The sequence below is a fragment of the Blastomyces dermatitidis genome (genome assembly GCF_000003525.1).
Source record: "Blastomyces dermatitidis ER-3 genomic scaffold supercont1.3, whole genome shotgun sequence".
Taxonomy (NCBI): domain Eukaryota; kingdom Fungi; phylum Ascomycota; class Eurotiomycetes; order Onygenales; family Ajellomycetaceae; genus Blastomyces; species Blastomyces dermatitidis.
Window position 1 is genome coordinate 7,278,808 of NW_025544776.1, and position 13,600 is coordinate 7,292,407.

The window sequence follows — 13,600 nt, forward strand, 5'->3', positions numbered from 1 at the left end:
CCTCATCAGTGCAACACCTCGAGATTTTCATGAGCTGGATTTCAGCGATTAGCCCTGGCTAGGCTCTGCGACGACGCCTCGCTGGCCAATTACCAGCCCGCGTTTATCTGCAGTGTCTGCGCAGTTGGTTGGCTAACTATTATTATTCTCCCTGCGGTGCTAGTAAATACTACGAAGTACTAAAATGGGAGATCGGGATATCCTCTTGTTATTTTCTGAGTATAATTTTTCCCATTTCCCCGCTTGCAGTCACTTTTTCCCCTTTTTCTCGGTTGTTTTTTTTTTTTTTTTACTTTTGCTCATAACCCCCTAGTTACCGATGATTTATACAACTACTCTACCTTCTCGATGGTTTATATATATATTCCATTGACTCTAATGGGAGATCATTTGAACTACCACTTATCCCTGCTGGCTCCACCAGCTCTTCTTCAACGAATTCTGGGATAAAACAATAATAATTCTTCCCCGCTAGCTACTCCTAAGCCAAACCTTCGGGATCCGCGACTAGCGAACACTGCTGCGAGCAATATTGGTGACGCCATCAGGTAAGTCCATTAAGGGGCAAATGCCATACCATACTCTACTCCGCGCTTCTTCTTCACATATCATTCCTGGTCTTCTGTTGGGTTCGATCTCTCTGTAATAATAATACGCTGAGATCTGGTTTTCCGTTCCCCACCCCCCGTCAAGGCTGTGATTTTGCGTCTCTACATGCTTCAAGCAGATTGGGCACCAACTAGACACCAGCCGCTGTGTGGTCGCTTTTCTTTCTATTTCCAACCCCACCAGCTGCATCGGTCGTCATCTGCAGCCCAATTCCTTATTTTTCTAGCACAAATATAAATATAAAATAACTCTAACTCCTGTTGTTTTATTTTTATTTTATGTTCCTGATTTTCCCTTTTTTCCCCCGCCCCTTGCTTTTGTGCAATGCGTGTACAACTACTATCCATTTTATGATCGCGACAACCCCCTCCGTTCTGAAGGATGTGCCTGTATTCTATCTGTTCCTTGTTATGACTATTATTTACTATTATTGCCACTATTATTATTGCTATTATTACTTGTGACCGTATATGCTATTGCAGTTGCTACCTGAAACCGAAAAATCATTGTTACAGAATTATTATATTGCGCCATTTAATTTTCTGGCCGCGGGTTCGCTGATCCCAAATTCTCGCTTCGATCGATATATTCTTTATAGATTCCAGCAGTCTCTCCCCTTTCTCGCCCAACCTGCCTAGATCTCGATTCGCACTCTTCTAACACGTCGATCTGGTCGATTTGCCGCAGTCTGGGCTTTCTTGGAAGTCTTTGGCTTGCACAAAGGCACAGATATATATCGTATTTCCGGGTTCCCTGAAACGCTGATCTCGCAGTCCAGTCCCCCCCCTGTAGGCGCCGCTGGTGCCCAGAACCCCTCTCCCCCAGACCTCGCTGTTACAGAAAACGGCCAAAAGCCCACCTTTTCCCGCCGCCCTTGTCCCACAGAGATTTATCTAGTCCAGGCCTTTTCTCGGTGAGGAAAAGCTCGGACGAGATATTTCCTGCTTTCCGTCCAAATCCACATGCCGTGAGTTGCCTTTTGTGTTGTTATTTTTTTGTTGCTAGTGCTTGGTTCGCCTTTTCTTGTCGTCCTTTCATGCCCTGTTTATCCGTACAATTATGATCTTCCCTGGCACTTCAGTTTAGCCCTTAGCGCCTATGTACTGTAGTTTAATCTTTTGCGGTTGCGACAACTCCCCTCTTGTTTTCTACTCTCCTGCTTTTTTCCCTTGATAATCCCAGCAGAAAAATAGAGTTTCAGCCAAAAGAAAACGAAAACAAAACAACTTCATGGGTAAGGGCCTCGCTTATATTTATTTCCTTCGACTCTCTCTAGGTTAAACATCACAATAGATCACGCTACCTCCCATGGCTCCGATCATTCCTCCTTGACCGACGACGAAGACGGTTCCTCCGGCACTGGCGTCCAAGTCTCCCCGCCCTCAGCAACCAGCAGTCACGACCATTATGATCACTATGATGTGGGCGGTGATTGGGCCCATTTAAGCTATCCCGATGAACTAAAACCTTCCGATTCTGCTTCCAGAGCAAGAACTTCAAACCGCCATCGCAATCTGGATAACAGTAGATCAGGGCCCAGTCGCCGCCATTCATCTCGCCGACATATACCACAGGAACGTGAGCCAGTAGTAGCGCATCGGCCGAGGAGGCACCATCACCCCCCGGCACCCGCCTCACCTACAGAAAGTGTTGACTCTGCTGACGAGTACGATTATCCGCCGCCTCGACGTCCGCCTGAAAGGCAATATTGGGCTTCGCATGCTCCTCATCCTCCTCCTCCAGGAGGGTATGCCCGCAGTTCCGCCTCTGCACCATCATACAATCCATATCCTCAGCAAGGGACTATGCCACACGGAGTTATGCAGCCAACCCACGGCGGGCATCCAGGGATGCCGTCGAATCAGTTAGTACAGTTGGGACACATGGGCCATATGGGAGGTATGAATGCACATATGGGCCACTACCCCCCCGGCCAGCAGCACCATTACCCATACGGGCCACCTCCGTTTTCACCACATCCGCAAGTACAAAATCACCAGATGCCACCTCCTTTCTTCAACGGCCATGAACACCCAATGCACCATCAGCCTGTCCCCCGTCAACGACATCATGTTCACCACCATCGCCGTACGCGGAGCCAATCTCGTCCTCCACCGCCTCCACGGGATGAAAGTGAAAGCCCTTCCCCCAGACCTCCACATGCCCACCCGGTGCCTGGTCATCACCACCCTCCATTCCCGCCCCCTCAATTTAGCCCTGTGGATATGGTTCCTTACGGCATACCCCCCAGCGGCCTACATGGAGCTCCACACGGAGGCCCACACGGAGGCCCTGCTTACTTTCCCCCTTACGGCCATCAGTTTCCTCCTCTGCCCCATGGCATGCCCCCGCCACATTTCTTCCAGCAATTTCAACGCCAACCGTCACCACCACCAAAAGAACCCACTCCCCCACCACCCCCTGCTCCACCCCAACCGGATCCCAAAGATGAAGCGATCGCACGGCTGGAAAAACTCATTCTCGAGGAACGAATGGAACGAGAAGCCAAAGAACTCGCTCGTGAAGCTGCTATCGAGAAGGCTGCTCGTGACAAGGCTCTTGCAGAAGAGCGCGCGGCCATTGAGAAAAAAATCGCAGAAGAAGCTGCAGCCAAGGCAAGCAAAATCGCTAGAGAGGAAGCCATGAAAGAGGCCGAAATAAAAGCCGCAGAAGAGGCTGCCAAAGCGAAAATAGCCGCAGAAGAAGCCGCTGCTGCAGCGGCTGCAGAAGCAACGGAGAAAGCTACCGCCGAGGCAGCAGTAAAGACTGCTGAGGCTGTTGCGGCTGCGACAGCCGCAGCCCGAGCGCCGAGTACTGAGAAGAAAAAGCCGGTCAAGTTCAAAGATGCTATTGGAAGGAAATTTAGTTTTCCTTTCCATTTGTGTAATACATGGCCAGTAAGTTTTATTTCCCTTTTGATCTTATGACACACTAGACGCCTTGCTTAGATCAGCCCATGCTTTAAAGATAGCACCTAATATGTTCTTTGTAAAATTCTAGGGTATGGAGGAGTTGATCCGGCAAGCATTCCTCCACGTTGACATACTTGAGCAGCATGTCGCGGAGGGCAAATATGATCTAGTTGGCCCCAACAACGACATCATCCTCCCACAAGTTTGGGAGACTGTAATAGAACCGGATTGGGCCATCACTATGCACATGTGGCCTGTTCCGGAGCCTAAGAAGTCGAAGAAGCCGAAGAACCCGGATCCACCTGAGGTACTAGAGGATGACCCCAATCTGGTTACCATTATGGATCTAAAGGCTCTAGGTGCGCCCCCTCCTCATGCTCCTGCTCCTCCTCCTCCACCACCACCACCACCTATACCACAGCCTCCACCAGATGTCGAGGTCTTCATGGCTTCGGGTCTGCCACCATTTCCAGGTCCACTTGTTGACGCTCCTCAACTTCCAGCGGATGGACAACTGCCACCGCCGCCTCCCGGCCCTAAGAAACCACGTCCCCGGGACCCCAACCCGGGAGCCTTTACCATGTGGATGATGGGAGGCAATAGAAGCAGGCTGCCGAACAAGCCTTTAAAAGCGGAAAAAAAGCTTGAAGTCATCCCGCAGCCCCAGCTGCACAGCAGCATGATGAACAATGCTGTGTCATGTAAATGAGAGATTGGTTGATTAGAAACGAAGCAGCAACAAAGAAATAACACTCGGAAACCCCCCCCCCCCCCCCCGATTCTAACAATTCTAGGGCACCCTGTCTTTCGCACCTCCCACGGATGACTGACCGAGTATCTACATTTGACAAAACAAGCAAAAGCATAAGCACGAGAACAATAGCACCGACCATATAAATGATGTGGAATTTGGTTCAAAATGACACCCTTGTCGCGGATGGACAACAATTCTTAAAACGAAATGGCCACCCATTCGTCCTGGCCATCCAGTCAATTGTTGAAAGAAACTTGAGCTGCCAAAGAGATAAATTCGCCTATTCGCCTGTGAGGTACTACAGCCGCCTCTACCCGGCGTCCTGTGAGGTCGTTAAACAAAAATAACAACTTTATGGACCAAAAATTCTCCAAGTGGCTTCCGTCGACTCTGTGTGTGTGTGCCTGGCAAAATCAACAACCAAATGGCTATTAAATTTCCCACAACGTCGTCTTGATATTTCTCAACTCATCTTGGTTGCTTTTGCTTATTTCCCCATCACGACACCCTGCCTGGACATCCATCTCGCCTCACCACTTCTCCCTCTCGTCACATTTCCAGAGTTTACCATGTAGTGTTGTTGCCAGTTCGAAATCATCCCAGTCACTTTCTAGCATGAGGGATTCTTCAGTGAGGCATGGCTTTTCCTCCCGAGCGAACCTTGGGATTGGTTTCTCATGCTCTCAAAATCAAAGATCAAAAAAAAAAAAAAAAAAAAAAAAAAAAAAAAAAAAAAATGATATAACATGTTTTGTTTTTTTAGCATCGATTTTTTAATTATTATTTTTGGACATGGTTTATGAAAAATCATTGGCTGTCTTTTTTGATGAGATTTTTATGCCTTTGATACCATATTTGTCAGTTTTTGATATTTTTTATCTATTTTCATTGATATCCATCCCCGGGTTCTTGTAGAGCGTTGTTGTACTTCTTTACCATGCGACCTAATATGCCCCCCCCTCTTTTGTTTCTTCCCTTTACTCTCACCCTCATCTTACTCCTTCCATTGAATGAATGCAGAGTGTACCACTATCCATCGTCAATTCGGAGGAGGCTTGAAGGATTCGCTTTTTTCTTTTTTCCCCTCTCTCTTCCACCTTCCTGTAAAGATTCTTTGAAGGTTACTGTAGTGTGTAGAAGCTCTTTGCACATGATTTGTAGGGAGAGCTAGATGATGAAAGGGGGAAAAAGAGAATAAAGCTGTGTGAGAGAACAACAGCATTAGAAGATGGTTATTGCTTCTTCGTACACAAGCGAAGGAGAACGCGGAAAAAAATAAAACGAAAGTGAGTGGTCATGTCATGGTGATGTCCTGGATTTGTTCCACCCCTTTCTTCACCAAGCGAACATTTGTCTATGAGCACCTTCTGAACCACTCTAGTTCTTTAGGAGATTCCGTAACCTAAAAATTTGTGATCAATGTCCCTCTGATTGACTGTTTGAAGTATATACCCCTTTCTACGTTGTAAATACTCATTCTCGTTTCCTGCCCCCCTTGCCGCGCTAGTCCTACTCCCTCCCAATCAGTACGTAACTAAGCATCTAGCTGCGTTACTCCATTGGGCGAGAGGCCTTTGGAATAGTAAAGGCTTAAAGTGTCCCTATGCGTTCATTGTATTTAGCTCAGCTTCCCCCGCAGAGTTTCACCAGCTTTGCATGCCCATTTATACACCTCTTCTCCTTCCATCCACTGGAGTTCTAGAGAGCCCAACGTAGCTAGCGGCCCGGGTTGAGAATGAACTAATGAGATTACGAGGTTGAGGTGAAAACGACATAATGCTTCAAATGCTAAAACTAAATCCTTTCTATCACACACCCATATTCAATCCACCTCTACAAAAGCAATGGCTTTCGTGGGGCTATGCCATCTTCAACTTCCACATCCGAATGATCCAGCGGCCACTGGCTGGATCGATCAGTAGTCGTGGCCGATCGTCTAGATAGGGCCCGAGGCAACAATCCGCTCACTGTTTTAGGAATTAACGGAGTTGTCGATGTAAACCTTCTCAGGCTTCGACCTTCGTGGCTGTACAGGTGGCGGGTTTGCACGACGAGCGCTTCCTGAGGCGGACAATTTCGCGTTGCCGTCTTCCGACGTTTCGCGCTGCGGCAGAGGAGATCTGGGTCCTGTCTGGGTCGAACGTATTGCTGTCGACCGGGCTTCTGGGGAAATTGGTGTCGACGGTGTTTGCTTGTTGTGGCTGCGGCTTGTATTTGCATGTGCAGCTATAGTCGGACTACGCGACAGGCTCATACTCATAGATAAGGGTTTTGTGGGGACTGGGGGTGCTCGTTTCTTGGGTACGCCTATTTCTCCATTGCTAGCAATCACCAAGCCTGACAAGCTCCTGCTTAATACTGAGGCGGTTGGAGATGGTATTGGTTCGTCCTCGCTTTCAAAATCGATCAGAGGAGCACCTGGCGTCGAACTTGGTGGATGTGGAGCACTTGGTTTTGGTAGTTCTGGAGTCCCATCTACTTGGCTTCTAGCAGGAGAGGCGTCCGGATAAGAAATATGAATCCAATCTGATTCTGTGGTCGGGGAAAATGGATTTGGGGGCCGGTGTTGGTTGGCCACGAAACCTGGCGGTGGCTTTAAGGTTGACCTGGCAGGGAGACCTAGTGTGGGTTAGAACAAGTAAATGAAAGCAAACTTTAGGCACAAGGGAAGTTTACCCTGGTCAAGCCACCATCTGTGGCGATCAGAACTAGCTGGCGGGAGACGCGGGTCGATGGCATCAAACCCTATCAAATCCTGGTCATCCTCCTCGTCTGTTTCCTCATGCTCTGAGTCTATCGCTCCACCATTTGCAACCCGATCCCGTTCAGCGTCATAGAGTTCCATGCGTATCTGCTCCTTCAGCTTTTCATTCACTATACTTATTTCGCAATCAAATGTTGCATATACAGGGCGATGGTCTGAAAATTTCAAGGGCGCAGCGTCATACTCCAGTGGGCGAATATTTTTGCCTTTCCATAGAATCCTGTCACACCAGGCCGGAGTGCGAGCTTTTTCTCTGCGGCCAGTTAGTATATGTTCTGTTCGGAAGAGACCTCACAATAAGATAACGTACGATGTGTCGTATCGATCAGTGCCATTGTCATACTTGTATGTCGGAGGGAAAGTGATTCGTGCCTCCGAGTAGAAGGGGAATGTGAGGCCGGCGACCATTTGTAGATTGAGCTGTAACGGTCAGAAGAAGATCAATTATGTAGGTTTTTTGATAGAAATATACCTGGTCATGTTCATATAGCGATTCGAGGTCTCCCGCTTTTATAAGCCCTCTCACAGTATCACCAGGCAAACCAATTCGGTAATTGAAGTCCCCAAGCCATATTATGATGTCATGGTCTTCAATAGACCGATTTCTTTGGAAACGAAGTCCTTGGTTAATTGTCTGATAGTCCCTATTCCGCTCGTCGTAATTTGAAAAGCCGGCCGCAAGATGGGCTGTAACAAAACATATTCGTGTGTTCGAATACTGTAGGCGAATGGCGCATCCGCCTTTGTTACCAGCCATTCCAGACATACCAGTCTTATTTGAATTGTTAGCAAAACTAAAATGGGAATGACATGAAATATAGGAGTAAAGTTATACCTTCTTCACGCTCCCTTCAACAACTTTTATCTCGGTAAGCAGTTCCGATTTAACAAATACCAATAAAGCGGTGCCTACAAGCTGGCCGCTTCGAAGCAAGACATACTCGCTCACGCCTTTGCTATGAGCGTAATAATTTAAGGTATCCTTGACAGCGTTCTCCCATATCAGGCGATTGCCGGGATCAGTGGACATAATCTGCTGCGGACTTAGCTCAACGATTTCCTGGAACCCTACGGCAAGTATCGAGGGATCCTCCTGTAAACTGTTAAGTTGCGGCAATAACCAAAGAGAGAGGTCTGTTCCTTCAGCTCCATTACTTCGCCCGTTGACATTGAACGTTCCAGCCCATACCCGTATTAGTTTCGAGGAAGTATACTCTTGTACTCGTTGCCTGAGAGCTCTGTTCACGGAATCGCTGATGGGATCATATAGATGCACGGGGCTCTGTCCAGTTAGAGTGCCCAAAAGGAGGTCAATAGTGTTTTGTCTCGCACTATCAGTGAAAGTGTTTATGTATAAGCGAGCTGCGCTTTTTCGTATATCTGCAAATGCACCCGCGAGTGACATCTTGCCATGACGGGTGTATGAGGATTTTAAAGCACCAGAACCAGCGTATATTTTGGACAGGTTGTCGCCATTGTCTGCCCACAAAGTGGAATGCCGCCTCCAAAATTCATCAGAGGCTCTCCCACCTTGCTGGTCAAGAAACGATTCAAGAGCCATGTGACTGATAATGGTCTGAACGAGATTTGTCCTATCAAGACAATCCAAGCAATTGGTTCGAAAAACGCCCTGCTGCTGAAGAATAACCGTCAAGCCAACGTTTCCATCATCTGTCGAGATCAAAGTTTTTTCGTTCTTGGGGGCACCTGTGCATAAAAAAAACGCAAATGCGTCTGCCGAATCTTGGATCAGATGTCGAATTATGGATGCGCTTTGGTAGCCTGCAGGTCCCCTAGTCTCCGCATGGAAATCGAAATCCGTCGCCCGCAGAAGATGATGTGCGGAGGAGGTATTAGGATCACGACCCTGCCTCAATGGGCTCTGAGAAATGTGATATCGGTATCGTTCCGATAAATCTGCCTCTCCTGGTTTTAATTCCGTGAGTAGATTTACTACATGTACAGCACCGTAAGTTAGGGACAGACTGTCGAAATGTCTGTCGAACGCGGGTTGGGAGGCGCCTGTTGACCTTGTAACTTGAATTTTCTGTCCTCCTATGGCAACGCTTTGTTCCCAGAAGATGGGAAGAGATCCACGAACTTGGGTATACGAGAAACATATGCCTGGCGGAATCCATACGACGGTCTCCGTTTCTACGAAATTAGAAACATTCCCCTCGTCGTCGATACCGCGAGAATTAAACCTGGTTCCCGCTCTTCGAGAAGAGAGGCGGGATATCAAAGTCAAACTTGATGGCAGATTTGAATGAGAAGAGCGCAACAACGGCGTAGACGCAGGGATGGTTAATGAGTGAACAAAGCCGCGGATGGCTAAGGTGAATATCCTGCATGAGTCCAGAGTTTCCCGCTCAGATTCCAACAAATGGCTTCGAAATAGCAAAAAGGGCTCGATCATATAGGAGTTCCATAAGAAGTTCCTATCGAGGCTATCCACATCAAACGAGGCAGTTTCTTCAACTCTATTAATCAGTTAGTTCCAACTATTTCACTTTTTGCTTTCCAGTATGAGCCCGAACAACGTTACCTATCTTGAAGACGGTCAGTGAGATTGAAGTCAACACTGTAGTAGAAACTGCCATCACCAAGGAGCTTCTTGAGAGGGAGGAACGGATTTTCAGTGATAGTCTCGCGGCCTTCATAGCCATTTCCGTAGTCGTCGTCACCAGCGGGATATGCAAAAGTTGATCTGGATTCATAGTCCAGATCGTTGTCGTAATCCGAACGGTTCAAGCAGTCTGTTAAAAGATTGTAAGATCATCAGGAGATGGGAGAAGTAGAAAGAAGGCAGAAACGGGATGGGGAATAGACTATACAAAATTCCACGTTAATAATCCTCTGGACTGTCTCTCCAGGGCGCACTGTGGCTGCTTGCGACGCATGGGATATTGTACATAGAAAGATATCGCTGTTCAGTGCGATTAATCCAAGCGTCCCGTGTGCGCGACCTAGGTTTCTGTACCCCAACAGATCCAACGCATCAAGACCGGCAAATTCAATATGGCATTTCGGCGGGCTAACGTTGGAGTATGAATTGGTTGAAGCCGACTCAGTGACGGGGACGTGGTGGAGGATCAGCGCATGGCCGTCTGAGATCAATGCCAGCGAGCGATCAGGGCGGTCTCGACAGAGAACTCGCAGAGACATGGCTCCTGGCTGTGTCTTGTCTTGTCTGGCTATGCTGTGTGTAAGGAGGTGTATTTATTTAGTTGATTATTTAACATCAGCTAAATAGCTGGTTGCCAAACCCGGAAGACCGGCGCGCATGGCTGACCTGCCAGCTATTTGTAGAAAAAGGACTGAGCTACAGTCATTTTCTCAGCCGGGCGTGCAGTTTAGAGCGCAGGTCCTATAGCTGTATATATGTATATAGGTGGGCGTGCGCGCGGCCGAAGTTGACTGTAGTTGATAGTTGGTGTTGTCGTCGTCGTTGTCGCTGTCAAGTGGCGGGATGGATTGAGCTGCCAAAGATACATAAGGTAGTCCTATGCCGGACGGCAACAGCGGTAGCAAATGACTTTATGATAGTATCAGCGTTATAGAGTGCTGAGATCTTTGACTTTGATTTTGGTTTGATTCATTGATATATGATTTATATATTTATTTTGAGATCAATATTTTAGTTTAAATGCTGTTTTGTTACTATTTCTCCAGATTGGAAGAGATCGCAACCTAAAAATAGAATATGTCCAATAGAGCAGAAAAAATGTAGAAAATCAGGATAAATGTATAAATATATCATGATAATGCATTAGATATGTGCATAAATAATCCACACAAAGCGTATGTCTATAATATACATCGATAAAGATACGCGCATGCTGGGCGAGGACCATATCTATTCCTTCCTTAGGGTCTTAGACACACATCACTCATCAGTCCCTCCGCATTCATTAAACATACAGCTGTGGAGAACAGCATTAAGATAGAGGAAAATGAGCCCAAAAGATGCCATTCCATAGAGATACCATAATAACCCGTATAAAGCTCTCTTCCACCCGAAAGAACGCCTGGTCTTTGAAGGGTCGAAACAGTAACAACGTAAGTATCATACCCTCGTAGATCCCACCCACGGAGGGCTATATCGCTAAATCTTAAGGATACATATCTCATCCATCCATATGTCGCCAGTGTTTCACTCACTGGAGGTAGGACAGCCGGCTCGTCAGCACAGAATTCAGTTCGCTGCTAGCAGCTTCGTACAGATCACCCAGCCTCTGCATGTTGGCCACAATCTCCATCTCGATTTCTGTCCTCTTCTTGACAAGGTCTAACAGGCGTTTAATCTGAGCTCTCCGGTGCCTTATGCTACGTGGGACGAGACAGTATTGTTAGCTGAAAGTGTCAAGGTAAAGGGGGCCGTCACGGATTTCATTGACGCGACGCAAGCGAAAACGAGAAGTAGTATCTTGAGAACCCACAGGGCCAATTTATTCGAATGAGCCATTGATTGAATCACTTCCTCTGTCTTCTTAACCTGAGATTTGTGCTGCGCGCGGAGTCTCTGCCATTTGTCCTTGTTGCGCTTTTCAACCTGTAAGCATTGATAGGTTAGGTGGGCTTATATGAGCATGGGTGTTTCAAAGCAGTAGTAACAGGGAACAAGCAAGGCACGCAGATGTGCATCTCACAGCACTGCTCATGTCCTTGAATATATCTGCGGGGTTCGACGACATGCCAGCCAGCTCATGGTCGGAGGCACTTCCTGCGGTGCTTGCTCTTGATGGGCGTCCGCGCCGGCGAGGGGTGGGTTTCTTGCCAGACATTCGTCCCCCGGATCACAGCTCAAAACCTAGTACTGCTTTGTTATACTGCTGAAGACAAGGTGCGCAAGACCGACACGCCAATAATGCGAACTGGAACGGTGTTTTGTCCATGACACAGATCTGGAATTATTGCTTTGGTCACGTGGAGATTAGTTAAATATTTATTTAGCCAACCTCACCCCAAACTCCTTTTTTCTTTTTCTTTTTTTTTTGTTACTGGCCGAGTTAGCTCGAAGAAGAATATCCCGACAGCGACCAAGAGAAGACAAAATATCTCCAGCCATACGCTCTCTACCTTCTGACACTCCCTCCGACACTCCTCTCAGCTGCAATGGGGTTAGCCGGCCCTCGAAAGTCAGTAACAGTAGCCCAAATCATGTTTTCCAACTCCGACGTCCCACACTAACTTTTTTTAATTCTCATACACAAGGAGGACCAAAATCTTCCACGACCCTAACAATACAGCCTGGTCCCGCTCGACCTCCGGCTATGGCCACAAGATCATGTGTGCCCAGGGTTGGACTCCTGGAAGTTTCCTGGGTGCTTCCAACGCCGCCCATGCGGACCATTTCACCGCCGGCAGCGCTGGCCATATTCGTGTTAATATAAAGGATGACAATTTGGGGCTCGGTGCTAGACTTCGTGCAGAGGACGAACCGACGGGCCTGGACGCCTTTCAGGGATTACTGGGACGGCTTAATGGAAAGAGTGATGCGGAGCTGGAAAAGGAACAGAAAAAGCGAGATGATCGGCGACTGGCTAGTTTTATCGAGCAAAGGTGGACGACGATGAGGTTTGTGAGCGGGGGATTACTGGTGCATGAGAAGATTCAGGCGCTTGCGGAAGTGAAGAGCGTTGGTGAAGAGAAAGGACAAACATCTCAAAGCTCGCAGGACGAAGGGAAATCGGAAAAAACAGCAGCGAAAAAAGAACGCAAGAAGGATAAGCGAAAGGTTAAGAGTGATGATACTGGTTCAGATCTAGCCGAGGAATCCTCCAAGAAGAAGAACAAGGAGAAGAAGGAAAAGAAGGAAAAGAAGGAAAAGAGAGAGAAGAAAGAGAAGAAAAGAAAGTCCCGTGATGTCTCCGTGTGTATTGATACAGCAACTACCTCCGAAGATGCGCTCGTCGATAAGAAGCGGGAAAAAACAAAAAAGCGAAAACAAAAAGAGATTGAGCCCAGTGATACAGAAGCGGGCGACGATGCTATATCACCCGATGTCCAAACCTCTGCCCCGCAGGAGGAGGAGAAATCGAGTACTGCAGCGAAACATGGGAATATTGTGAAGGTCAGGGAACATCGGCCGATGGGTCGCCAGTTTATCCGGGGTCGGTATATACAGCAAAAGAAGCTGGCATTGATGGATGCAAAGTCTTTAAATGAGGTAAAGTCTTACATTAGTCTCTCTGCTGAGTATCTTGTTCATTGCTAATTTGACCTTGCAGATATTTATGGTGAAATGATAGATCGGGAGCATGTACAGAACAATATAGATATCCGTGAGCATCGTGTCTGGGTTTAGCTTATGCTGCTGCTGGCTCAGCGTTGTTTACATGCTCCTTTCTTTTTTTTGTGGCATTTCAGAAAGCGACTCCTCTGTTCCTTACAGCAGTAGTGTGTGCTATTTTAGATCACGACCCCGTCTATTTACACTATCGCACATACTTTCGCTCCGTTCTTCTTGATAGCGCTATGCTCTATACCCAGTCACATATACTTTACTGTGATGCACCTGAAGTTATATATCGTATTTCTGCTCGATGTTTTCCATCTCTG

The 13,600-nt window shown here is 47.4% G+C and overlaps 4 protein-coding genes across 5 annotated transcripts; 2 read left to right on the forward strand and 2 right to left on the reverse strand.

The window, feature by feature from the left end:
* Positions 1 to 186: 186 nt before the first annotated feature.
* On the forward strand, positions 187 to 6,442 carry BDCG_03861 (the record flags this gene model as incomplete). Of its 2 annotated transcripts, XM_045419528.1 has the most annotated exons (5): positions 187 to 219; positions 314 to 548; positions 1,208 to 1,576; positions 1,886 to 3,506; positions 3,610 to 6,442. In XM_045419528.1, the coding sequence occupies exons 3-5, from the start codon at positions 1,572 to 1,574 to the stop codon at positions 4,228 to 4,230; spliced, it is 2,247 nt and encodes a 748-aa protein (XP_045280642.1). In that variant the 5' UTR covers positions 187 to 219; positions 314 to 548; positions 1,208 to 1,571. The 2 variants fall into 2 exon arrangements, with proteins under 2 accessions (XP_045280642.1, XP_045280643.1); XM_045419529.1 differs by lacking the exons at positions 187 to 219; positions 314 to 548 and having other exon boundaries at positions 1,531 to 1,843; positions 1,903 to 3,506; positions 3,610 to 3,880; positions 4,025 to 4,230.
* BDCG_03862 (endonuclease/Exonuclease/phosphatase) lies at positions 5,024 to 10,672 on the reverse strand. The gene is made up of 7 exons (XM_045419530.1): positions 9,874 to 10,672; positions 9,585 to 9,795; positions 7,875 to 9,519; positions 7,512 to 7,811; positions 7,350 to 7,459; positions 6,952 to 7,292; positions 5,024 to 6,894 (listed from the first exon to the last, which is right to left on the reverse strand). The coding sequence occupies exons 1-7, from the start codon at positions 10,202 to 10,204 to the stop codon at positions 6,248 to 6,250; spliced, it is 3,585 nt and encodes a 1,194-aa protein (XP_045275809.1). The 5' UTR covers positions 10,205 to 10,672; the 3' UTR covers positions 5,024 to 6,247.
* An 18-nt stretch (positions 10,673 to 10,690) lies between these two features.
* On the reverse strand, positions 10,691 to 12,240 carry BDCG_03863 (uncharacterized protein). Its single transcript, XM_045419531.1, has 3 exons — positions 11,689 to 12,240; positions 11,479 to 11,591; positions 10,691 to 11,365 (listed from the first exon to the last, which is right to left on the reverse strand). Exons 1-3 carry the CDS (start codon positions 11,821 to 11,823, stop codon positions 11,197 to 11,199), a joined length of 417 nt encoding a protein of 138 aa, XP_045275810.1. The 5' UTR covers positions 11,824 to 12,240; the 3' UTR covers positions 10,691 to 11,196.
* Positions 12,048 to 13,287, forward strand: BDCG_03864 (protein PXR1; the record flags this gene model as incomplete). The annotated part of the gene is made up of 3 exons (XM_045419532.1): positions 12,048 to 12,177; positions 12,254 to 13,208; positions 13,270 to 13,287. Exons 1-3 carry the CDS (start codon positions 12,155 to 12,157, stop codon positions 13,285 to 13,287), a joined length of 996 nt encoding a protein of 331 aa, XP_045275811.1. The 5' UTR covers positions 12,048 to 12,154.
* Between the last annotated feature and the right edge of the window lie 313 nt (positions 13,288 to 13,600).

Coding starts and splice junctions, on each gene's coding strand:
- BDCG_03862 (XM_045419530.1), bottom strand. CDS start 10,204: ATGTCTCTGCGAGTTCTCTGTCGAGACCGCCCTGATCGCTCGCTGGCA. Junction 7,460..7,511: donor CGCTATATGAACATGACCAG/GTATATTTCTAT, acceptor TGACCGTTACAG/CTCAATCTACAAATGGTCGC. Junction 7,293..7,349: donor ACTGATCGATACGACACATC/GTACGTTATCTT, acceptor AACTGGCCGCAG/AGAAAAAGCTCGCACTCCGG.
- BDCG_03863 (XM_045419531.1), bottom strand. CDS start 11,823: ATGTCTGGCAAGAAACCCACCCCTCGCCGGCGCGGACGCCCATCAAGA. Junction 11,592..11,688: donor TCAAGGACATGAGCAGTGCT/GTGAGATGCACA, acceptor CAATGCTTACAG/GTTGAAAAGCGCAACAAGGA. Junction 11,366..11,478: donor CATTCGAATAAATTGGCCCT/GTGGGTTCTCAA, acceptor CGTCCCACGTAG/CATAAGGCACCGGAGAGCTC.